Source organism: Diabrotica virgifera, chromosome 5, assembly GCF_917563875.1.
Source record: "Diabrotica virgifera virgifera chromosome 5, PGI_DIABVI_V3a".
Taxonomy (NCBI): Eukaryota; Metazoa; Arthropoda; class Insecta; order Coleoptera; family Chrysomelidae; genus Diabrotica; species Diabrotica virgifera.
In genome coordinates this window covers 64,764,353-64,789,893 of record NC_065447.1, presented here as the reverse complement: position 1 = coordinate 64,789,893, position 25,541 = coordinate 64,764,353, and the positions used below count along the sequence as shown (strand labels likewise).

General features: G+C 34.2%; 2 protein-coding genes across 7 annotated transcripts in view; both read right to left on the bottom strand.

Moving 5' to 3' along the window:
* Positions 1-25,541, bottom strand: part of LOC114325165 (peroxidase) — a 221,520-nt gene that overhangs the window by 129,114 nt on the left and 66,865 nt on the right. Inside the window, exon 1 of one of the 6 annotated variants that reach the window (XM_028273142.2) lies at positions 15,906-15,994. The exons of 3 other annotated variants lie outside the window; for them this stretch is intronic. The gene's annotated coding sequence lies outside the window, so the exon portion shown is untranslated. Of the gene's footprint in view, positions 1-2,866; positions 3,018-15,804; positions 15,995-25,541 lie in introns of those variants that run through there. 2 more of the 6 variants (XM_028273144.2, XM_050650087.1) reach the window with 2 other exon arrangements.
* Positions 16,647-23,700, bottom strand: LOC126884210 (uncharacterized). Its single transcript, XM_050650094.1, has 2 exons — positions 23,646-23,700; positions 16,647-17,736 (listed from the first exon to the last, which is right to left on the bottom strand). Exon 2 carries the CDS (start codon positions 17,649-17,651, stop codon positions 16,746-16,748), a length of 906 nt encoding a protein of 301 aa, XP_050506051.1. The 5' UTR covers positions 17,652-17,736; positions 23,646-23,700; the 3' UTR covers positions 16,647-16,745.

The following is a 25,541-nucleotide window of genomic DNA, read 5'->3' as shown; positions in this document are numbered from 1 at the left end:
TTCCACTTCTGAATACCCCTCTTAACTTAATGTATCTGCGCCCAAGTGTCCCTGCGCCTAAATGTCCCTGCGCCTAAATGTCCTTGCGCCTAAATGTCCCTGCGCCTAAATGTCCCTGCGCCTAAACGGCCGCGCCTAAACGGCCGCGCCTATGTGGCCGCGCCTTAATGTCCTGGACCGCACTATTCCATATTTGGTTTCTTTCCTCTAATAATAATATCAACCGTACTTATTCCCTGAGAGTATGCTTGAGGATGGCAACTACAAGCTATACTGGGACCGAACTGTGCTCACAGTGGCACATAATAGACCAGATCTCGTACTAGTTAATAAATTAACAAGACAAACAACACTAATTGATGTGGCGATACTTAACACCAATAATCTACGTAGTAAATTTACTGAAAAGGTCGCCAATAGGGAACTTGCATAAATTTTTAAATTCGAAAAAAATGTTATAAATCACAACAGAACATAATTTAAAACATGTATCAAAGATAAAAAAGTTTTGTTTGTCTTTCGTTTGGCCCCTAAAGACGATTAAAAATTCAAATTCAAACAGGTGGTCCAAAACGCATCGTGGCGTCACTTGGTTTTACATTTACATTTTTCCAATAAAGTAAACAGATTTTAAATTAGACGTTATAAACGTCAGTAGAAAATACATTTATGTGACGTTACAAGTGTTTTTGATCGTTTGACCTATTCATAGAAAATTTGTACTTTTACAAAATGGTTTTATTTTCAATAGTAAACCTTCGTTCCTTTCCTTCAAAAACAGTATAAAACTACAATTTTAATAAACTGGTATATATTATTACAATGACATACGATAAATGTCATTAGAATATAAATATTTTTGACTTATTCCACGACGATGAGCTTGCCAAATACCCAAGTAGGTGGAGGCCAATAAACTAAAGAATGAGAAGAAGCATATACCTAAATATAAGGTTGTGTCTAGGTATACGCTAACGTGTACGCAAATAAAAAAGTTAGAGTGTCAGTGATTTCTTATTTTTTATTTGTTTAGTGTTTGTTTTTAAATTAACTACGGAGTGCGGACAATTATTTAGTTCTTTTAATGAGTTTAAGAACATTATAAAACAGTACGCAAAAGATAAGAGACTATAAATTAATATATATTTTTTTAGTTATAAATGAAATAGTATTACCGTAAAAGATTAAAATAAAAGGAAGACCTAAAGCTTTCACAATAATAATTAACTTGTTTTGAAGCTATTTTCCTTGTGGCATTTTTGTAATCAACTATTCTAAATGGGAACTAAGCCACAATTTAACTAAAAAATTGATTTTATTAACGTTTCGACTTCTAAACCGGATGTCGTTGTCAAAATACAAAATATTATTAAATTAAACAAAAATGTTGTTGCTTAGTAAAAAATGTTTTCCAATAATTTATTTAATCTGACTAATTTTTGTATTTTGACAATGACATCCGATTTGGACGTCTAAACGTTAATAAAATATTTTTTTAATTAAATTGTGGCTTATTTTGCATTTAGAATAGTTGATTATAATAATTCACTTATGTATAAAAATTATTTTAACAATATTTTGTACCTACATGTCATGTCAACTAAATACATATAATTATTTTGCTAACCTAAATATATACTTTTATATATACACATTGATTTATTACAATTAAGTTTGAAACATCTGAATAGTTCTGCTTCCCTTCCCTTAACAAATATGTTTCCATCAAACAAACACTAAACATATCAAAATAGCATGTACCAAAATATATAATAACTGCGCAAGCTAAATAATGACGTCACTGGCTTGATGAAGTTTAATTCGCGTCTACCTAACTTTTTTATTTGCGTACACGTTAGCGTGTACCTAGACACAGCGAAATATAACCATAATAAAAACTAATGCAAAACTATGTGACGTCACGTGTCGTTTGAACTATTTTATACCGCTGAAGACTTTAAATATGTATTTCTAAGTTATTACGAGTTTTTGAAGCGTGAAATTTTGGAAATCTCATTTTTAAACAAAACTGAACATTATTATCTAATAAAAAAATGTGTAAGTTCCCTATTACAGAGATCTGGAAATTCAAATATGAAGACAATGGAGAATGGAAAGTACCCAGACGATACCTATTATTATGTCTACTACTGGAGTCATTCCGAAGAACCGAATTTATGGGAGATACACCTCCATACCAAGTCACCTAGGGCTCGATAACATGGAAAGAGTCCCACCAGAGCTTAATCCTTTTGATACCGTAGGTATCTGGGATGAGTCCAATTTTCTCCTTAGAGGGAGTGTGAGTCGTATGGCTAAATCTTGATATCAACCGTATCAACAAATACGGAGACAATGGAGAATGCAAAGTACCCAGACGATACCGATTATTATGTCTACTACTGGAGTCATTCCGAAGACCCTCCTCGAAAGCATAAAAAAGCTGGGTCTCAATGAACATCTTTACAATGCTGGGGCCCTAGTAACGTCTAATGCCGTTAATTAACGCATTATTTGCCATCTCTGTAATGCAAATAATGCGTTAATTAACGGCATTAGACATTACTGTGGCCCCAGCATAAGACCATGCAGAAAGCTGTACTACTCGCGACGGCCAGAAGTGTACGAAAATTTTTGGGAGATACACCTGCATATCAAGTCACCTAGGGCTCGATAACATGGAAAGAGTCCCACTAGAGCTCAATTCTTTTGATACCGTAGGTATCTGGGATGAGTCAATTTTCCCCTTAGAGTGAGTGTGAGCCGTATGGCTAAATCAACCGTAGTATACCTACTCAAAACAATTAATAATTACTTACTTTACGAAAATTGGAAGCACTGACTATTAAAAGTTAAATACACTTACGTAAAGGCAAAGTTTCAATCGTTTTCTTACAATCTTTCAGAACACCATATAAAATAAATTCCATCAAGTATCTACATCTTCTCGTAATACTCACGTGTACAGTGCGTGAATTCAATAATAAAAAGGTACACAAGAGGCACAGCGGGATGCTTACACTTTCAATTGAAACTAGTAATATATCTTAAACGTTAAACCAGAAGAAACTAGTGGAAGGGATATTCAACAGTAGGAGTCAACAAACGATTCTTAAATATTTTAAATTTTAAATAGACAAAACCAAAGAATTGCCATTTAATATAATTAAAGTTCGTTTACATTAGATATAAAACTATTCTCCAATGGCTCGCATTAATAGGTTTAAGACAAATTTTATTTATTTATTTAGTCACGTGATAACTTCATTTTTACAAAACATACATATACAGGGCGTAAATCAAATTATTGAAAAATCACTAGAGTATAATAAACCAGCATTTCTGTGTCTGATTGACTTGAAGAAAGCATTTGACAGAGTAAGACTCAAAGATGTAATACATCTTCTGTATAATAGAGAAGTCCCCCTAGATATCATAAAAACTATTGAAAACATCTACCAAAAAAACAAAATGGAAGACTGAATAGATGGACAACTTACAGAACTTATAGATATAGGCAGCGGAATAAGACAGGGAGAATCATTGATTTCTATGCTCTTCAATTTAATCATGGATGAAATCATCAAAAACGTCAACAAAGGAAGAATATATATAGAATGGGAAACAAATAAGTAAAAATACTCTGCTAGGCAGACGACGCCATATTGATAGTCCAAGATGAAGATAGTATCCAAAGATCAGTCCACAGATTTAACATAATAGCAAAAGAATGCAATATGACAATTTCATCTCAAAAAACTAAAACAATATAAATCAGTAAAGAACCGATCAGATGTAAAATAGAAATTGATAGTATCAGCATTGTATCAATATTGAACAGGTAGTGGAAGTAAAATACCTTGGAATTACATTATCGTTACGGAAACCTGGACAAAGAAGTGAGAAATCAGGTACAAAAAGCAAATAGACTGACAGGATGCCTTAATAACGCTGTCTGTAACGTTGTCGTTGTATTTGATGCTCCAGGCACAGTATAAAGAGGGACAGTAAAACCACTTCTATGTCGGCACTTTGATCTCAAGAAGTAATACCGGCAGTACGCAATTTCCGCAAGTAATACCGGCAGTACGTTCACCAGTGGTGGATGCGGGTTTTCCCTGTTAAAACCCGTACGTTTCTATGCGACTAGCAATGCGAGAGTGGGGCAAAAGCGACTAAGAACATTGCGCGGTCGCCATACGCGACTACAGATACTTACTACTTCCAATTTTTCGAAGAGTGGTTCTACTGTCCCTCTTTATACTGTGCTCCAGGTAACAAAATACAGTCGAAGACAAAGGTTCGCTTTTTAAGACATTTTTATTTAAAATCAAAACATACAAAAGATAAGATAATTAGCCTTAATTACTCGTTAATTTCGTTAATAAAATACATTTATAACCTACGTGTCGAACTTTCGGTTCTGGTCGATGTGACGATATTTGGTACATGAATGAATACTACCGACGATCGCGTGGATTAGGAATTACCTTTATTAATATGAAATGGGCTTATAATGAGAGGACATCTCGCTCAACTCGCCAGGGGGAAAGACATGTAAGGATTTACGATCACCGCTCGTATAAGGATAGGTAAAAGGAAAACCGCCAAAATTCGTTCAGAGCACCAAAACGACGGGGGTTGCAGGATTGCGGAAAATGGTCGGGATATACTTAAACTCACCTCTTATACCTCGTTGTTATTTATTATTCTTCGATCAACGCTCCAAGAATAATAATCCATCTAGGCTTTTCGTTCCGTCTTTTATATCGTCCGAGACGGTATAAAATCACGCTTTGCTTAAACATTGGCGTACTCTAGACGATAAAATTATATTATCGTCACAACACGATATGGCGAAATCGACATAACACTGAGATGAAGTCAAGAATTTATAAAGTCAGTGTAAGCCAATAATGATATATGCATCAGAAACAAGACCCGATACAGCCACAACACAAATTCTACTAGAAACGGCAGAGATGAGAGTACTGAGAAGAATTACAGGAAATACACAGAGAGATCGAAAGAGGAGTGAAGACATTAGAAGAAAATGTAACGTATTGTATAAACGAATGGACACTAAATAGAAAAACAGACTGGAATAACCACTTAACCAGAATGGGGGAGACACGTGTGGTCAAAATAACAAGAGATTAAATCACCAATCGGTAGAAGAAGTATCAGCCGATCGCGGAAAAGATGGAGTGACAACCTTTCATAGATGTATCAATCCGCCAATGAACAAGCAGAATTGCTTATAAAGAGGAAGAAGAAGAAGAAGATATACAGAGTGGCCGGACGAAAACAAAACAGAGCAAGTTCACTTGTTGATCATTTTCAATAATACCAGCCAATGCAGAATTAATCCCCTCTTCCAGAAACTGTAAATGCATTTCGACAGTCAAATTTCTAAGTAAAAAATGGTTCCACCAGTCGATCACCAAAAATTAATTTTACTTACACCGGGGCGTTACAACCGTTCGCGTATTTTAGCCGACTAGACAACATGCCTTCACTCTTCTCTGACTTGAGCAACCTCCATCCAGTTCTCCTCGCCCATAGCTTTCAGGTCTCCTGTTATATTATCTCGCCACCGGAGTCGAGAGCGTCCAGGTGGTCTTCTTCCAGTTAGGACTCCTTCCCATATCAGCCTTGCTGTTCTTTCGTCAGAATGTCTTCTGTATCCTACCCATTTGAGTCTTCTGGACTTTATTTCTTTTGTTATGTTGGCGCCTAGGTATAGTTCTTCAAGCTCTTTGTTAGTTCTTATCCTATATTGTCCTGCTGCTTCATCAAGAACGGGATCTTCCTTAGGATTTCTCTTTCCCAAGCACGTAGTCTCTCTTCGTTTGCCTTTGTTATCATCCACGTTTCGCTGCCATACGTCACTACGGGTCGAATGATTGTTTTATATAGTTGTATCTTTGTATGTCTTATATTGTTTAAATTATATAAGGTTTTACAGGGCAGTGTTTTAAAGACATCTGTTGCCGGCTTGTATCCTATTGTTTATATCTTGTGATCCGTTATTGTCTTCAGTTATTGTTGTTCCAAGATACTAAATTCTCTAACTCGTTCAAAGTCAGAACATCACCTTCGAAGTTATCGATGGTGATGTTCTGACCGATTCTGTTTCTGTTTTGGTTATTACGGCTCATATACATATATTTCGTTTTATTTTCATTGATTAGGAGCCCCATCTTCTTTGCTTCCTTCTTAAACCTGACGAAACTCTCCTTCATCAATTATCTGGTTTCTCCTATTAGATCGATATCGTCTGCAAATGTCAACAGTAAATTTGGTTCTTTTTGATGAAATACTGTAGTAGGTTTTTCGATTCTTGCACTTTTGATTATGTGCTGTAGAGCTAAGTTGAAGAGTTGTGATGAGAGTGCATCTCCCTATTTTAGTCCATTGTTTATTTCAAATATCTACCAAAAATTAATTACATAGGTACATTTAATTTTTACCATTACTGTGTATGCATCTTGTGGATAATCCTGTGGTTTTAATCAGACCAATATCGGCAATTATAATGATTTACAGATCATTAATGAAAAAGTGCATTCATCGAAGAAAAAATATTAAACGGAAACTGTTGATCGATCATTGCTCGCTCACTGATTATTTCACAAAACTGTATTTAAATCCCCATTTAAGTAGGTACAGGTGAAGTTCCTTCAGTAAGAATATTTTAAACATATGAAAATTGTTCTTCAAAATAGCTTGGACACTAGTTCAATTGATTCCTTATACAGCTTCTGCTTGCCTCGTACTCAACATGGAATCTACATGACCAATGATCACTGACCATGTGATACCGCAACTTCACTAGATTCATGAACTACACCTGCTGTTCTGAACGGTTCTATGTAACTGCACTTATACCACTTTTCTACATTATTTAGCTAGGAAATGCGTCTTCTTTCAATAATCCTCTTTATACTTTGTCTTGTGTTATCATCTGCAATATCATCGGCTTCGCATCAAATCAAACTTACCAAATACTTTAAAGGCAAAATCTTTCGATTTATACATATTGCCGGTCCTGACATATGAAACCGGAACATGGACTTTTAACAACAACCTAGCTCACAAACTCCAAGTAACTCAAAGAGCTATGGAACGAAGAATGCTCAACTTAAGCTCAGCGGTCGGAAATACAATGAAGAAATAAGAACAACAAACAGATAATGAATGGATACACCTAAGGGGGGCTTATAGGCAGTGTTGCCAATCGGCGGATAATTATCCGATTTGCGTACCTTTTTGAGAGTTGTCGTGTCTTCTTCGTATCTTTAAATAAATGGGATATTTGCGGATATTTTTCAGTGTATCTACCATCGACTAAAACTTTCTCATCCATATATTCCCAACACCAACAACACATTAATTTTGTTTGGTTCCACCCAAATTTTTATACTGGATGAATGTTAGTGACATCCGATACTTTTCATCTTTTGACAAAAGGGACATGTGCCAATTTTTTTGTTTTGAATTTAAATGCACAAGTGCGTCCACTTAAGGCATATTAATCCAATTCAAATTTCAAAAACCGTCTGCCGTCTGATGTTATTTATGAGTTTTTAGTTTTTAGCCTTTAAACTTATGAAAGCTAATTCACGCACGATTTAGTTTTATTTTCATTTTATGTAGTGCAGTGCAGTGCTTAAGTAAACGTCTGTTGAAATAAGTTTTGGTTTGTGAAAATACTTTTTTATAATGGATAAATGGTTAATAAAAAATGTTAAGGTGGGTAAAACTTTTTACCAACGTGTGGATATTGAAATATAATATTGAATTTGTTTTAGATCAAATCAAATAATGAAAAAAATATAATGCACTGCCTTAATTGTAGTTATATACATTGTAACATTGGAACAATTTTGAATAAAAATTCTAGGAGAGGTGGTCACGGATTTCCACCCATTCAACGTATTTTGCTGAGATTGCTAAATCCTTATTGGTTAATTGATAATTATAAAATGTTTATTAAGAATAAAATTGTAAAATAAAACAGTTAATAATTTAATAAATAATAAATAATTTAATTTCTATTCGATAATTAAGACTAATATCACCTGTCTTACAGGTTATATATTTTTCTACACTTTAACCACAGACGTACACAGAATATATAACGGTACTCAGAATAAGGTAGTCATTTGTAGAATACCAAATGTAAAGTTGAAAAATAGTGTGTTAAAATAGCGAATTTTCCAGATTTCTCGGACATGAGGTGTAGTTAAATCGGTTCTTTTTTTGTAAAGTTCTGTCAAATCTAATATCTTAAACAAAACCATTTCATCAAAACATGTTATCAGAATAGTATATTGTGCAACAAGTGCAGAAAGGTACTAATTTCTCACGAGTTTGAAAAGTTGCGGTACGAGCGCAAGCGAGTGCCGCAATTCAAACGAGTGAGAAATTACCTTTCTGCACGTGTTTCACACTATACTTTTTCTACAAGCACAGTTTTTCCTAAAAATAAAAATCACAATTTCCAAACGACGATTAATTATAATAGTACCTATGTGATAAATTTTAAACTGTATTTAATTAATACCTACTAATCAATTTAAATTCCTTATACCTAAATAAATTGCACAGAAATCAGTTAAAAAATTAATGCACTGCCTTAATTTGTTTAAATTTAAACAATTATTACACATTATTGACATCATATTTATGCAGTCACGGATATACACAAAACCTACTTCATTCGACGTCTCTTGCACAGGTTGCTAAATCCTTATTGGTTATTTGATAATTATAAAATGTTTAATAAGAATAAAATTGTAAAATAAAACAGTTGTAACATCCATAATTTAGTTTCTATGCTATAGTTAAATATAATAATTGTGTTATAGGTTATATATTTGTCTAAAGTTTAACCACGGATGTAAACAGAATATAACGTTACTCAGAATGCGGTAGTCCACGGATGTAAACAGAATATAACGTTACTCAGAATGAGGTAGTCAACTGTGCAGAAAAGAACTTTGCGGCACAGAAACGTCACTTTGCGGCACAGAAACGTCACTTTTCTGCACACTAATGTCAAATACAGTCGAACCCGCTTATTAGAATAGCCTTCGTACCAAGCAAAAATATTCTTATAAGCGGGATACTCCAATAACCGATCATTGGTGGCTAGCTAAAATAAGTGTACCGAATATACGTTATAATAATACATACTATGTCAATATGTAAATGCATATGATTTTAGGTCTTTTTATGTCAATAAAAATTTATAATCTATTTACTAAAATAAATACGAAACAATTAGACAATAAATTGGAATTGGGTTTTAGAAAAGACTTCCGAACAAACGATCAAATTGTCAATAGTCTATTGGTAATAAATAATCTTATAGAAAAATGCTGTTTATAAAAACAGCCAAGTGTGTGGCAATGTACCTATAGAAATTTGTAGACAAATGAAATTATTTTCTGACCTGGTCGGCGAACGATTGAATTTTCTGTGGGAAAGGAGCGTTTAGGTACCTGACAAACCGTAATAAAATATAAAGCAGCAGGCTTTCGAATATCTTACCGACAAACCATTATAACAGGTAAATTTAAACTTTTTAGGAAATTGTACGTAAAAATTTATTTGTTGACCTGAAAAAATTATTCTAAAAAGCGGTATTAGGTTACTAAACCATATTCCAATAAACGTATAAATTTATTAAAGGGTAAACGGAAAGGTTTCGGGACCTTGAATTTATATTCCATAAACCGGGATATTCCTATAACCGGTACTCTAATAAGCGGGTTCGACTGTATCTTATACTGTGAGAAAATATCAAGTTTGCTAACATAAAACCGTGCAGAAAAGTGCACTTTGAGTAGTGGTTGTAGAAAAAAGAACTTTCCGGCACAGAAACGTTACATTTCTGCACACTACTGTCAGTTTGTGCATTTGGAATAATGGTCGTAGAAAAATCTACTTATTTGAAACTGGTAATATCTAGATATCTACTAATTAACTCAAAAATTCTTCAAATTTTTTGCCTATAAAAATTATTTAGTCTGGCATTAAACGTTGAACGGACCACGTGTATTATGGATAATAACCTTGATATCTTAATAACTAGAAGACTGTCAAATACATTTCTATTGTTTTAGTTGTAATAAATCTTTAGTTGTTAAAAGAGCGAAGGCGCAAAATTTGGGACCAATAATCTTTAAACGTATTCATTTTTTCGAATCCTGAGAAAACTAATAAATATTTTTGAAAAATTTGAACGCAGAATGAAAGATTATATTATTACCGAGGGTCGAAAGTCCCTTAGAATAAACAAAATGTTTCTTTTGAATGAGGTATTTGAAATTAAAAATCACACTCAATATTCTCTTTTCCTTTCACCCCTGTAACTTATTAGAATAAAAATTATAGAAATCTTCAGGGACTTTCGGCCCTCGGTAATAATGTAATATTTCATTCTGCGTTTAAATTTTTAAATATTACTTATTAGCTTTCTCAGGACTCGAAAAAATAATGCATTTTAAAAGCATTGACCAGAAATTTTGCGCCTATGCTTTTAATGTAGCTGTAGTTTTCTTTTGTATTGATTTATTTATTATTTATTTTTCTAGTACCTAGTTTTAGGTAGTTATTACGTTTTAATAAAATAATATTTAAAAGTGTTTTTTTACTTAAATAATAATAATAAATATCACGATCCAAATAATGAAATATTTAGATTTATTTATTTATTTTGAATTTACTACTTACGATAATACAAAATACGAATAATATAATAATAGTAAGTAAATAGTATTTACATACATGCATTAGGTATTTAGGATACGAGATTTTCATCTATAAACGAAAATTTTTAAACTGTGAAACAGAGAATCCAGTAGATTAAAGGGCCGGTTGTTCGAACGCTAATCAGAAATGGAATCAACTGATCATTATCAAATATTTAATTACTGTCAATGTCAACTTTGATTGGGTTGCTGAAAACATAATTGATTACAATTATGAGATTAATTAATTAATTAATCAATTATGTTAATAATTGTTACGTTAATTGATAATTAATAATTAATTAATCAATTAATTATGTTAATTATCATAATGATAATTGATTACAATCAATTTATTGGCGTACGAACAACGGATTTTGTTATTTGATGGTTGTTAAGGGGACTAAAAGAATAATATTGGCAACATTGATTTTAATAACAGAATCATTTTTGACCTAGCGTACCTTTTCGTGACAAATCGGATATTTTTCGAGCGATCATCGGATAATCTAAAGAAATGCGATTGGCAACACTGCTTATAGGTATCGACGATGGATGGAATAGCTCTTGATGATGATGATGTTTTGCTACTTGTGTTGAAATCCAATGAAGAAATCCAATGAAGAAATAAGAAGATAAGATGGACTGATGACATCAAGCGAATGGCTGGCCACGAATAGAGGCAAAAAACAACAAACAGAAATTAATGAATACACCTAAGAGAGGCTTATATCTGACGGTGGATGGAATAGATGTTGATGATGATGATGACGTTTTGTTACTTGTGTTGATACTGTGACATTATTTATGCCGCTCACAACCTGGCCTATTTCTGACCGAAGATTCTAGTCGTTACGAGAGAATACGAGTCCTTACCACGGCATTCGAGACGAGCGCTACCGAAGTATATAAGAAGGAAATTCCGTCAGCAGGCCAGTTAGTTATCGACGCGTAATGATATTATCGTATTCGAATCGAGTTATGCGCCGTGTATTTTGAAATGTATTAGTTATCGGAATTATTATGTTTAGTTAGTAAAATCATAAATTTTGAGTTTGTAAATAAATTAGATGTGTTAGTTTAAGTTATTTGTAACTATTTAAATAAATTAAATAAGTGATGTAAAATAAAATAATATAAACTAAGTCTTCCTTTATTTAAATTAAATAGTGCCTAAAAACATAAATAATAAAATAGTAAAGTCAGTTGTATAACAGTGGTAATTAGAAGTGGGATAATAATAAATTAACATATTATATTCGAGTTAAATACAGCGTGGAACCTTTAAAAATAAATAAATATAAACTCGTAATAAATAAAGTGTGTGAACATGTCTTCGCAGTATAAGCCGAAAGTTTGTGACCTGCGCCTTACGGAGCTCAGAACAGAACTGGAAAATCGCGAGCTTGACTCAGCTGGGAAAAAGGCTGATCTAGTCGTTCGTCTGAAGAACGCTCTACAAGAAGAGGGTCATGATCCAGAAACCTACGTGTTTAAGGACAGGCAAACTGCTTTGATTTTGTCAATTTCTAAAGAGATTTCTCAAGTTTCTGGCGAGATTTCGGAAGTTTCGACAGACATTACATCGTTAGAAAACAAAGTTTCTAGTGAAATCTCCCAAGTTTCCTCGGATGTTTTTAGAGTTTCGACAGAGATTACATCGTTAGAGAATAAAATTTCTAGTGAAATCTCCCAAGTTTTCTCGGATGTTTTGAAATTTTCGACAGACAGTACATCGTTGGAGAACAAGATTTCGAAAGCAAGATGACTAACGAGATCTCTGCTAGCATCTCTAAAGTCACCTCTGATTTTGACGACAAGATATCATCCCTAAAATCTACTTTTGAAGAAAAGATCAAAGAAATGTAAAAGAAAATGGAGGAAACGGAAAAAGTAGACACAGGGATGGAACCCATCTTAACAGACATTAAAGATGATGAAACCAAATACAAATTGGAGCCACGGCCGATAGTTGAAGGGAGTGTAAGTCATGCTCGTGTTAAGGTGCCAAATTTCGACGGAAAGTCATCATGGAACAACTACATGAAACAGTTCGAATCGGCGGCCAGAGCGAATGGATGGTCCGAAAAAGAAAAGGCTGTAAACCTCACTATTGCTCTTCGAGGCGACGCTTTGGATGTCCTCCAGACCATAGCCGTAGAAGAGACAGATGACTTCGAACAGCTCAAAAAGAGACTGAATATGCGATACGGGCACGAACGTTTAGAGCATGTCTATCAGTCGCAATTTAAAAATCGAAGACAAAAGAAAGATAAAGCTCTTCAAGAATACGAGGTAGATATTGCCAGGTTAGTACGATATGCATATCCAACAGCTCCCGAAGACATGATGGAAAAATTGGCTGTTCAAACATTCATTGATGGCCTTCATGATCATGAAATGCAAAGAACACTGCGATTAGCTCGTCACAAGACGCTGGTCGATGTCTTGTCCGCCGCCCTCGAATACGAATCAAGCCAAGCCTCTGGTGGGTACAGTAAAGTTAGAACTGTGAAAGAGGAACAGGATAAGGACAAACTTAACCAGCTTGTTAATATGATGAAAGACATTGCATCCAAGAAAACGAAGACCATAAGGTGCTGGAATTGTGGTGAAATGGGACACGTACGGAGTTCATGTAAGTACCCTAGGTACAATAGCAATCAAGAGACTCACCAGCAGGAAAACTAGAACGGGTCGGCCTTAGGGGGGCAGCTTCGACCCGCAACTTTTCCAAAGACCCTCTCATACTAATAGCTTCTTTGAAATGTCGTGAAGATAGTGTATATGTAGATGGAGAAATAAATGGTAAAAAGTATACATTGTTGGTGGATACCGGAGCAACCAGGACCATTATACGACCGTCAGTTATAAACAGTCGTAAGAAGCTCTTACCAACGCGGTTGCGACTGCGGACTGCCACAGGTGAAAATGCCAACATTCACGGAGAAATCCAGATACAATTAGGGATTGGAGCAGAAAAGTTCGTCCATAATGTCATAGTTGCAGACATCGAAGAAGATGTTATATTAGGAATGGACGTAATGAATTTGCATGGATTTCAATTGGATTTTAAGAGCAGGGTAATCAAAGTTGGCAACGAAGAGGTATTTCTTCATCCACATGATGACAGCACTGTGCTAGCAGCCATTAAAGAAGATACAGTTGTGCCTGCGAGGAGTGAAACGATCATCGTAGCGCGGCTACAGGGAATTCTAGAAGAAGAAACACATGTTATGATGGAGCCATGGAACCACGACGAGAAGGTTGGCCGAGGAATCAAAATTGGAATAATTGGTTACTTCTTGTAAAGAAATTCCCGTGAGATTGATTAATGTCAATGACTACTCGGTGACCATCAAGAAGGAGACAAAAGTAGGAACTTATGTACCCGTGACGTCCATAATCCGTCAGACGACATCAGATAATTCCAACGACAAGTTCGACCAAATGGTTGCAGTTGCAGGCCAATCTATAAATCAAGTGGAGAAAAGGAAATTAAGGGAATTTCTTCGGCAATATTGTGATATATCCGATCGGATATTCGTACCGAAATTAGGAAAGACAGGAAGAACGACAGTTGTCAAACATAAAATTGACACTGGTACCGCTAGGCCAATTCGTCAAACAGCTCGACGATTACCACAGGCGAAGAGACAGGAAGCTGAAAGGATTGTTCAAGAAATGAAGAAAGACATAGGATAGAACCTTCTACGAGCCCATGGGTCTCTCCGGTGGTCCTGGTCAAGAAGAAAGATGGAACTACGAGGTTCTATGTGGACTACCGTTTGTTGAATAATGTTACCAAGAAAGATAGTAAGATTATGATAAAAGGAAAATGCCAAAGACAGCAAAATGTAGCACGTATTTGTGATACTATAATGGAAATATCTTATACATTGAGGGGACCTGTAAACAAAGTTTATAAAATTTAAACAGAAGATTTAAACAGAAATCAAATAAACAACTAGGGGAACGAAACCAAAATGTGGAATAAACCAGATATATGATTCACAAGAAGATAATTTTAAAATACGAAATAAATGTTTAATAATAATAATATCAACCGTATTCCCTGAGAATATGCTTGAGGATGGCAACTACAAGCTATACTGGGACCGCACTGTGCTCACAGACCAAACAGTGACACATAATAGACCAGATCTCGTACTAGTTAATAAATTAACAAGACAAACAACACTAATTGATGTGGCGATACCTAACAACAATAATCTACGTAGTAAATTTACTGAAAAGATCGCCATGTACAGAAATCTGGAAATTCAAATACGAAGACAATGGAGAATGCAAAGTACCCAGACGATACCTATTATTATGTCTACTACTGGAGTCATTCCGAAGAACCTCCTCGAAAGCATAAAAAAGCTGGGTCTAAACGAACATCTTTATAAGACCATGCAGAAAGCTATACTACTCGCAACGGCCAGATGTGTACGAAAATTTATGGGAGATACACCTGCATACCAAGTCACCTAGGGCTCGATAACACGAAAAAAGCCCCACCAGAGCTCAATCCTTTTGATACCGTAGGTATCTCGGATGAGTCAATTTTCCCCTTAGAGGGAGTGTGAGCCGTATGGCTATATCTGGATATCAACCGTATCAACAAATACGGAGACAATGGAGAATGCAAAGTACCCAGACAATACTGATTATTATGTTTACTACTGGAGTTTTTCCGAAGACCCTCCTCGAAAGCATAAAAAAGCTGGGTCTCAATGAACATCTTTATAAGACCATGCAGAAAGCTGTACTACTCGCGTCCGCGATGGCCAGAAGTGTACGAAATTTTTGGGAGATACACCTGCATACCAAGTCACCTAGGACTCGATAACATGGAAAGAGTCCCACCAGAGCTCAATCCTTTTGATACCGTAGGTATCTGGGATAAGTCAATTTTCCCCTTAGAGGGAATGTGAGCCGTATGGCTAAATCAACCGTAGTATACCTACTCAAAACAATAACTAATTACTTACTTTACGAAAATTGGAAGCACTGACTATTAAAAGTTAAATACACTTACGTAAAGGCAAAGTTTCAATCGTTTTCTTACAATCTTTCAGAGCACCATAAAATAAATTCTATCAGGTACATACATACCTACATCTTCTTGGTAATACTCACGTGTACAGTGCGTGGATTCAATAATAAAAAGGTACACAAGAGGCACAGCGGGATGCTTACACTTTCAATTGAAACTAGTAATATCTTAAACGTTAAACCAGAAGAAACTAGTGGAAGGGATATCCAAGAGTAGGAGTCAACAAACGATTCTTAAATATTTTAAATTTTAAATAGACAAAACCAAAGAATTGCCTACTTTAATTTCTGTTAACAGTCCATTTACTGAAAGTTAATAGTTTTCCACATTTAAGTAAAAAAGCGAGAAAAAGCAGATATTTTACGATTTTTTCAATGTTCCGACACGAAATTTTGTCCGCAAACCTCATATTCGGATTCAGCAGCCCAAAAATACATATAGGTATAATGGAAGAAATCAGAACTACCCCAAAACTTTCCTAGTCAAAACACAATTTGAATTAATATATGAACAGAATATTGTGAAGTTATATTAACAATATAATGGGGCTTCCAGCAAATATTAATTGTGTTTAAGTATTTGCTATGTTATCTGTTATTATCTGTTGTGTTTATTAACTGTTTATGATTATTTAACATAAAATAGATTTAAAATAAACTATGCTCTGTTTTTAAACCAGGATTAGTAATTCAAATTTACCACGCCGTAATGCTTGTTTGTAAGGGCTCCAACCTCAGGCAAGTTTACTCTACTGTTATGAAATTTTGACACTATTACATTATGAAATTTTGACACTATTGGCATTTCATAGGTTAATTAAGTTGTGTGTGTGTGTGAGATCCTGGCATCAGACAAAATCTATTTGCCACAAAACATGTAAATTCTTAATTACATTAAATGATTTCATATTGTCTATTTCTAAACTATACCGCTATTTTTGAATTTCTGATAAAATTAATGATGGAATCTAGTACCGCTTTATCTGAGGAAGAAAGGAGAGCTGTAATATTTAGTGGCAATGGACACTCGTGATGAATTAGTTCTTGATACAGAATTGAAGAAGATTGAGAGTTCAGAGAACATTCTAGAAATATATTATTTAGATCACCAATGGATATATTGTCACAACTACAGACAGGGGAGTTAAGTATTCCAATTTTATATAAGTGAGATGGAAAGCGAGCATGGTTCAATTTTAAACGAGTCAATACTGACATGTGTGCTCTATTATAATTAAAGGTGAAATGAGGAAGGTTTTTTGGAAGTGTAGGGTGAATTCTGAAATAATGGTTTGTAGATTTACTTGCAATTCTTTTGTAATCAGTTTCCCATTTCCTTCTGATATTAGGTTTGAGAGCATTATTCAAATCTTTTAAATTAAATACTTTGTCAATATGGTGGCAACTGTGACTACTTTTTGCGGCTATATCCGCAATTTCATTACCTTCGACTCCGCAATGTCCTTTCGTCCAAATAAACGAAACAGTTACATTATTTTGTTTAAGATCCATAATTAATTTTTTAATGTTCAAAATTAAGGCATTTCGGAATTGGTTTATTGGGTGACCGCTAATAGCTTGTAATGCTGATTTTGAGTCTGAAATTATTGCCACATTCGTGCATGTTTGAGTTGCACACCATTTTAGTGCCTTTTCAATAGCAAAGGACTCGGCGGTAAAAATAGAACAATAATTTGAGATTCTGTACTTTTCAATATGATTTATGTTTGAAACAAAAAATGCCGAACCTGTATTTAGCTCCGTTTTTGACCCATCTGTATATATTTTAGTTAAGTTCGACCCGAGACCATTCACAATGGATTTTATCATGGCTTGGTTTAAGATATTACAATCTGAATACCGAGGGAATATGGTGATAGGTTTGTCAATTATAGAATCGAAACTGTGTGCATACCTTAGACCATAAAAACTGATAGACACGCCGTAAAGCTATTCTCTCGTCTCGAAGAGTGAAGCCAACATAAAACGATTCACACAGCTGTGCGTGACGTCAGTTTACGGCAGAAAACGTTAGAGATTATTAGAAGTGTTTATAGGCGTTGTGAATTAAAATAAAGTATATTTTCTACGTCCAGTAACAAATCAAAATATGTAATATTTGACCCTCCACATATGTTAAAACTTATTCGAAATACTTTAGGTTATTTAGGTCAACATTAAGACTTCTTTTACGTTTATTTCATTGTAAGTAAACTGAAATTGTAAATTATTGTAATAACTATTGATTTGAATAAACGTATATTACGTATATTACAAAAAATTTTTTTGACGGGAATAATAAAGCAATTAAATGGAAATATTTGGAAAAATTAGTAGACATTCAAGAAAAGGAAGGCCTTCATCTTGCAACTAGGATAACACGAAGGCATTTAAATTGGTATAAGGAAAAAATGAAGGTGAAATTAGCTGCCCAAACGTTCAGCCAAAAAGTTGCTAAGGCAATACATTATTTGAGAAATAAAAGCTCAAAAGAATTTGTACATAGCGAAGCTACTGAAAATTTCATTGAACAAATTAATGATATTTTTGATATTTTAAATAGCCGAATAGTGTAGGAAACAGAGGTTGAACTTTGCAAAATGTACACAAGTCCGGTTTTATTTTTTTTCTGGTAGATCAAGGGGTGCTTATTATAAGACTAACTTTTTCTGAAAAAATTTCGCCCCGGAACCCCCTTTTTCACCCCTTTAGAGGGGGTAATTTGTGGTTTTTGCAGAACGTAGCCCTTCCTGTACCTTTTACAAAATTTTTTTTTATAGAAATATGAAGAGGACTATATTTTCTATGATTTATTTCCTGACAGCATATGTCTATCATCCACCGTTTAGCGGGGGTGGCGCCCCAAAGTTGACAAGTTTTTAAAAAAGTTGTTTTTAAAAAAAATATATTTTTCCCTAACTGTAACAGAAATTACGAAAAAGTCCTGCTACAATTTTTCACAAATAAGTGACTGATTTTTTGGTATGGGTTTCACTTAAGGGTAGTTGCCCTATTTTTAATTACAGGGTGTTACATTTTAAAAAACCCCTTTGTATACCATCTGAACCGTTTATGCTAGAGTAAAAAGACTTTCAGCGATTACCCATGTAGTGGTGCTATTTACAAATTTATATAATGCACCCCCATTTTTTCCCCGGAACCACCCCAAAAAAAAGAAGAAATAATAAATAAAGTGATTCTCTTGGAATCCTTCACACACAATGCCCTTTATTAATATGCTTCATATATCATTTTGTGCACGTTATTATTACCCATGCATGGACACCAAAAGCGATTTCCTAGTGCAACCCCTGTAGCCAAAAAAAAAAAATAAATAAAATGGGGTTGAAATTTTTTTTTGTTTTTTGCTTTTTGATCCATATGGGCATATGCTTCATCAATTCCGCTTTTCAAAAATATATATGGTTATTGCAACATTCCTGCGGAAACCACCCCTATCCTTGAAAATTTACTGCAGAAACTACCCCTATCCCTTGGCGAGCATGTTTTTACGATTTTCTCATTACCTATGCATTTATTTTTAAACAAAACTTGTACAAGGTTAAAGACCACTACTAACTCTAAAAATTAGGTTCAATTCATTTTTTTCGTATAAGCAACCGATACGGCACAGTGGCGCCGTAAACCTCGTGATATGCTTTGGCGGGCTCCAGTTTTTGGTTTTTATCTCGTCACTTGTTTGTTTTATTGATAAAGTACTTATGTAAAATAAAACAACACAGTGTAAGCTACAAATTATGACCTATACACATTTTACATTCTTTGCCCCCCAAAGCCACAGTGGTGGCCCAAAATCAATTTTTGCATATTTTCGCCACCTACACGCATTTTATTTCATTAATGCTACCTTAATAGCACAATATTCACCCTTAAGTGGTCGCTAAGCAGTGGCGGATCCAGGGAGGGGTGATGGGGGCGATCACCCCCCCTCTCACACCAAAAGTGATATTATATTTAAAGATTATAAAAATATTCATTTATTTTTATAGAAATTTAGCCAATTGGCACCCCCCTTAACGATGCTGGATCCGCCACTGTCGCTAAAACATAAAAAGTACGCCATCATTATAAAAATAATAATATAAGTATTTCTATAAAAATAAATGAATATTTTTATAATCTTTAAATATAATATCACTTTTGGTGTGAGAGGGGGGGGTGATCGCCCCCATCACCCCTCCCTGGATCCGCCACTGCTTAGCGACCACTTAAGGGTGAATATTGTGCTATTAAGGTAGCATTAATGAAATAAAATGCGTGTAGGTGGCGAAAATATGCAAAAATTGATTTTGGGCCACCACTGTGGCTTTGGGGGGCAAAGAATGTAAAATGTGTATAGGTCATAATTTGTAGCTTACACTGTGTTGTTTTATTTTACATAAGTACTTTATCAATAAAACAAACAAGTAACGAGTAAAAACCAAAAACTGGAGCCCGCCAAAGCATATCACGAGGTTTACGGCGCCACTGCGCCGTATCGGTTGCTTATACGAAAAAAATGAATAGGACCTAATTTTTAGAGTTAATAGTGGTCTTTAACCTTGTACAAGTTTTGTTTAAAAATAATGCATAGGTAATGAGAAAATCGTAAAAACATGCTCGCCAAGGGATAGGGGTAGTTTCTGCAGTAAATTTTCAAGGATAGGGGTGGTTTCCGCAGGAATGTTGCAATAACCATATATATTTTTGAAAAGCAGAATTGATGAAGCATATGCCCATATGGATCAAAAAGCAAAAAACAAAAAAAAATTTCAACCCCCATTTTATTTATTTTTTTTTTTTGGCTACAGGGGTTGCACTAGGAAATTGCTTTTGGTGTCCATGCATGGGTAATAATAACGTGCACAAAATGATATATGAAGCATATTAATAAAGGGCATTGTGTGTGAAGGATTCCAAGAGAATCACTTTATTTATTAATTCTTCTTTTTTTTGGGGTGGTTCCGGGGAAAAAATGGGGATGCATTATATAAATTTGTAAATAGCACCACTACATGGGTAATCGCTGAAAGTCTTTTTACTCTAGCATAAACGGTTCAGATGGTATACAAAGGGGTTTTTTAAAATGTAACACCCTGTAATTAAAAATAGGGCAACTACCCTTAAGTGAAACCTATACCAAAAAATCAGTCACTTATTTGTGAAAAATTGTAGCAGGACTTTTTCTTAATTTCTGTTACAGTTAGGGAAAAATATATTTTTTTTAAAAACATCTTTTTTAAAAACTTGTCAACTTTGGGGCGCCACCCCCGCTAAACGGTGGATGATAGACATATGCTGTCGGGAAATAAATCATAGAAAATATAGTCCTCTTCATATTTCTATAAAAAAAATTTTTTGTAAAAGGTACAGGAAGGGCTACGTTCCGCAAAAACCACAAATTACCCCCTTTAAAGGGGTGAAAAAGGGGGTTCCGGGGCGAAATTTTTTCAGAAAAAGTTAGTCTTATAATAAGCACCCCTTGATCGACCAGAAAAAAAATAAAACCGGACTTGTGTACATTTTGCAAGGTTCAGCCTCTGTTTCCTACACTAGAAATTTATTGGCAAAACACCTAAAATCCAGTTTACGGCAGCACAATAAACAAGCGATTTTTCAAAAAATTGAAGAATCTATAAAATATCTTAGATCACTTAAATGTTCCAAGAGTGGTGAACCACTATAATATCCAAGCCAAAGAAAAACGGGTTTTATTGGTATGATCATTAGTTTAAAGTCACTAATGGGAATTTGGAAAAATTACTTGGAGGATATGGATGGAGGTCTGAAGTTCTTTCGGTCTATAAACTTTCTCAAGATCACTTAGAAGTTTTATTTTAGTTCTATTAGGAGTCATGGAGGTTACAACAACATCCCAATGGCAAAACAATTTAAAGCTGCATATAAAAGACTCTTAATGCACACAAGTGTTACATGATCTACCCAGGTTAATTGTATAGAACAGACACCTTCCATAATTTTAGCAATGAGCACAACAAATACTGTGAAAATGAAAACAGATGATCATCAACTCATTGACAACTTTATAACTGATGAAAATAATAGGGAAACAATAACTAGTAACCATGATTATACTGTAAATACTTTAAGTTTTTCAAAAACATTGTCATCTTATGTTTGTGATGTTTTTGACTATATCGCTGGGTTTGTAGTTAACCCGCCATTACACGCGCTATGAGGGAATCCCTCACCATATTTGTCTATAAGCAATGAAATTGTGTAAACTAATACGATAACCTTAAGCACCCAGGAATGCCTTTAGCATGGTTCATGAGAGGGTATGAAAAAGTTATAGAATATTTCAGGCGGTCAGTGTGCTGTGTGATAGTTGAAAGAAGAGAAATCACGTTTCTGTTATCTCAAAGAAACTTTTAGGTTTTTATTTAATATTTAGGTAGGTTTAATTAAAATATTATTGTTTTGGATTAGGTTAGGAACAGTGGCACACCGAGGGGGGGTTTGGGGGTTAATCCCACCCAGAGCATATAGAAATATATGTAAACGAAGGTAGGAAAATGTAACTTGTCTTTCACAAATAATACAAAAAACTTTCGGTGCAAACCCCCCTCCTCCAGAGGAAAATTCTAGGTGCGCCACTGGTTAAGATCCCATTGTTAAATTTACCTATTCAGTTGGAAAATAAGCCACAATTTAACTTGAAAAATTGATTTTATTGACGTTTCGAATTCCACCTCGGACGTCGTTATCAAAATACAAAATATTAATAGTTAATTACATAAATGCCACAAATAAATAGCTTCAGAACAGTTGTTAATTTTAATTTGTATTTTTAGTAAAATGAATTCGCGTAAAGAACGTTAATTTCTTCAGTGGCTTGCTGAAATTGAAAATTAAGAAAACTTGCTTTTGATCTATATTATTTTTACTTTTGTTTTGCTAAATTAATAAAAAAATTGGTTTACGAGACTTTCTATAATATGTGAGTACAATCAATTTTATATTTTACATGTTGACATTCATTCTTTCTCGAAATAAGTCGAATTTATGTAGGTGAGGGCGACGCTCATACGCGTGCAACCACGTCACAATAGAAGACGCGTGTAACGGCGGGTTAAGAAAGTTAAGAAAACATTTAAATTGTGACATATGTTTGTTAGCAATCGAATGTGATAATTTACAATCTCCATTCATAAGACACAAAAATTATAGCATATCAAAAAAAATTTAATTCAACCTTCTAAAGACGTCATTCATATTTGCAAAATTGCTGAAAGCGAAATTAGATTTATGTACAATTCAAAAAAATTGAACGATTCTAAATTAATGAGAAGATATGTACATACAAAGAACATATATCTTTGATCATGATTTTGAAACAAACCTTTTGTTTAATCTAATAAAGATAATTTGTTTCCTTTATTGCAACATCAGATTGTACCACGAACGTGAAAAACTAAATAATGTAATAAGAGTTAGAAGTAAGTTCACAAAAGCTATTTTGTTTTGTGGTCAATAAATTAATAGATTTCCTACATATTTTTTCACCTAACCTGAAACTTCCACCCAAAAGAAAATTACTCTCCTTCAAATTTATTTTTGATTATCAAACAAGAAGAGATATACCAACGATATAATATGTACCTACTTTTAAATAAAACATTTATTTTTACAAAATATTGAAGTTATATTAAAATTAATCTAAAATTGGGTAATTTTATTAGTGCTTTGCTAAGAATCCAAACGAGTTCTTGCCGTATTGTGACGTCACTTTCGCGGAAGGTGTTTGCTTCAACGGTTCGGTACAAGGCGTGTCTATCAGCTTTTATGGTCTAAGGTGCATACAATGGTATTTTATTAAGTTTAACAATATCATTTTGAAATAAGTTTGTATCAGTAAATGCATCTGCCAAAGGAGGAGAGTTTTTCTTTTTCCAATAATGATTTGTCAAATTGTCAATTACAAGAAAGTTAATTTTTGCGATCAAATCACTGTTGTAACATCTATATTTTAATAGGCTTTTATTTGCTAAAAACTGTCTTCGAAAACTAAGAGGAAGTTCTTGAGACTCTGCCAGAATGGCATGATTTGGTGAAGATGCCATGGCTCCCAAACATATTTTCAGAGCTCTATATTGTATTCGATCAAGAGTAAGTTGGTTCGTATTGGAGGTAGAACCATAGAGAGTACACCCATAATCCAAAATCGAGCGAATATAAGACTTGTAGAACATTAAGGAAATTTGTTGATCCGCGCCCCAGCTCTGTTTGGAGAGGAAGCGCACAAGATTAATTCCCTTTTCACATATTTGTTTGACATACTTAATGTGACTGGTCCATAGAAGTTTACTATCTATAATTATACCTAAATATTTATATTCTTTTACGATAGGAATAGTGTATTTACCTATAGAGAAATTATCGACTAACTGATATCTGTGCCTTGTGAAACACATCACAGCTGTCTTTTCTGGTGAAACACTAAAACCCATATCGTCGAACCAGTTTTGTAACCTGTCAAAAGTACGTCTTAAGTCTATCATGCAGCGATCGTAGGTATTATGGGTGACATAAATGCATAAATCGTCCGCGTATTGAATAATTTGTATGTCATCGCTCATCAAATCATGCAAGTCTGCAGTGTATAAGTTAAACAAAAGGGGACTTAAAATAGAGCCTTGTGGAAGCCCGTTGTAAAGTACTCTTGGACCATGTAAAATGTTATGACTATCTTGCAAAAATATTTTTCTATTAGCAAACAAATTTAAAATATTTATAGAGACTCTTTTATTGATACCAAACGTTACCATTTTTGAATATAATATTTCCAAATCTACCACATCATAAGTCCCTTTAAGGTCCACAAAAAGACACAACATGTAATTATTTTTTGATAGACACAATTGAGCATCTGTAACTAAATGGGAGATTGCATCAATTGTACCTATACCTCTACGAAATCCATACTGATTTTTTGGTAAAATTGATCTGTTTTCGACAAAATGTTCGAGTCTAAATTTTATAAGCCTTTCGAAAGTTTTTGTAATACACGATAACAATGAAATAGGTCGGTAGGACGAAGGTAAGTCAGGTGGTTTCTTAGGTTTCGCTAGAAGACACACAATTATATTTTTAAGACTATCTGAATACTTTTGTTTCAACCACCAATCATTAAAAATTTCTAATAGAAAAAGTTTACCACTTTCAGGCAATTTATTTATTATCGTATAAGTGAACCCGTCAAGTCCAGGTGCAGTATTTTTTGATTTTTTTAAGGCTAATTCTAATTCCGAAAAGCTAAAATTTTTTGAAAGGGTGTCTGAGTCTTGATGGAAGTGAAATTGATTAATGTTGTCGTTAAAAATTGGACCTGCAGCAGATGAAGGAGCCAATGTATCAAGAACTTTTTGAATAAGGCTTTCGTCTAATTGTGGTTTTCTTTTTTGATGGTGTTTATTGCAAATAGATCTTACAGTGTTCCATATCTCAGTCAGAGGAGTGTTTTTATTTAGTTTATTCAAAAACATTTTCCAACTGTTTTTTTGTTTAAGTTTAAACGTACGTTTGACATTAGCAGAAATGTTTTGATATTGTAGATAATTGATAAAATTACCTTGTTTTTTAAACTCGCTGAGAGCTTCTTTTCGTTTTTTAACAATCGCAGAACATTCCTCATCCCACCAATAAGGTCTTGGTACAGAAGGTGTGAAAGATTTCTTAATAGGCATAGATTTCGATGCT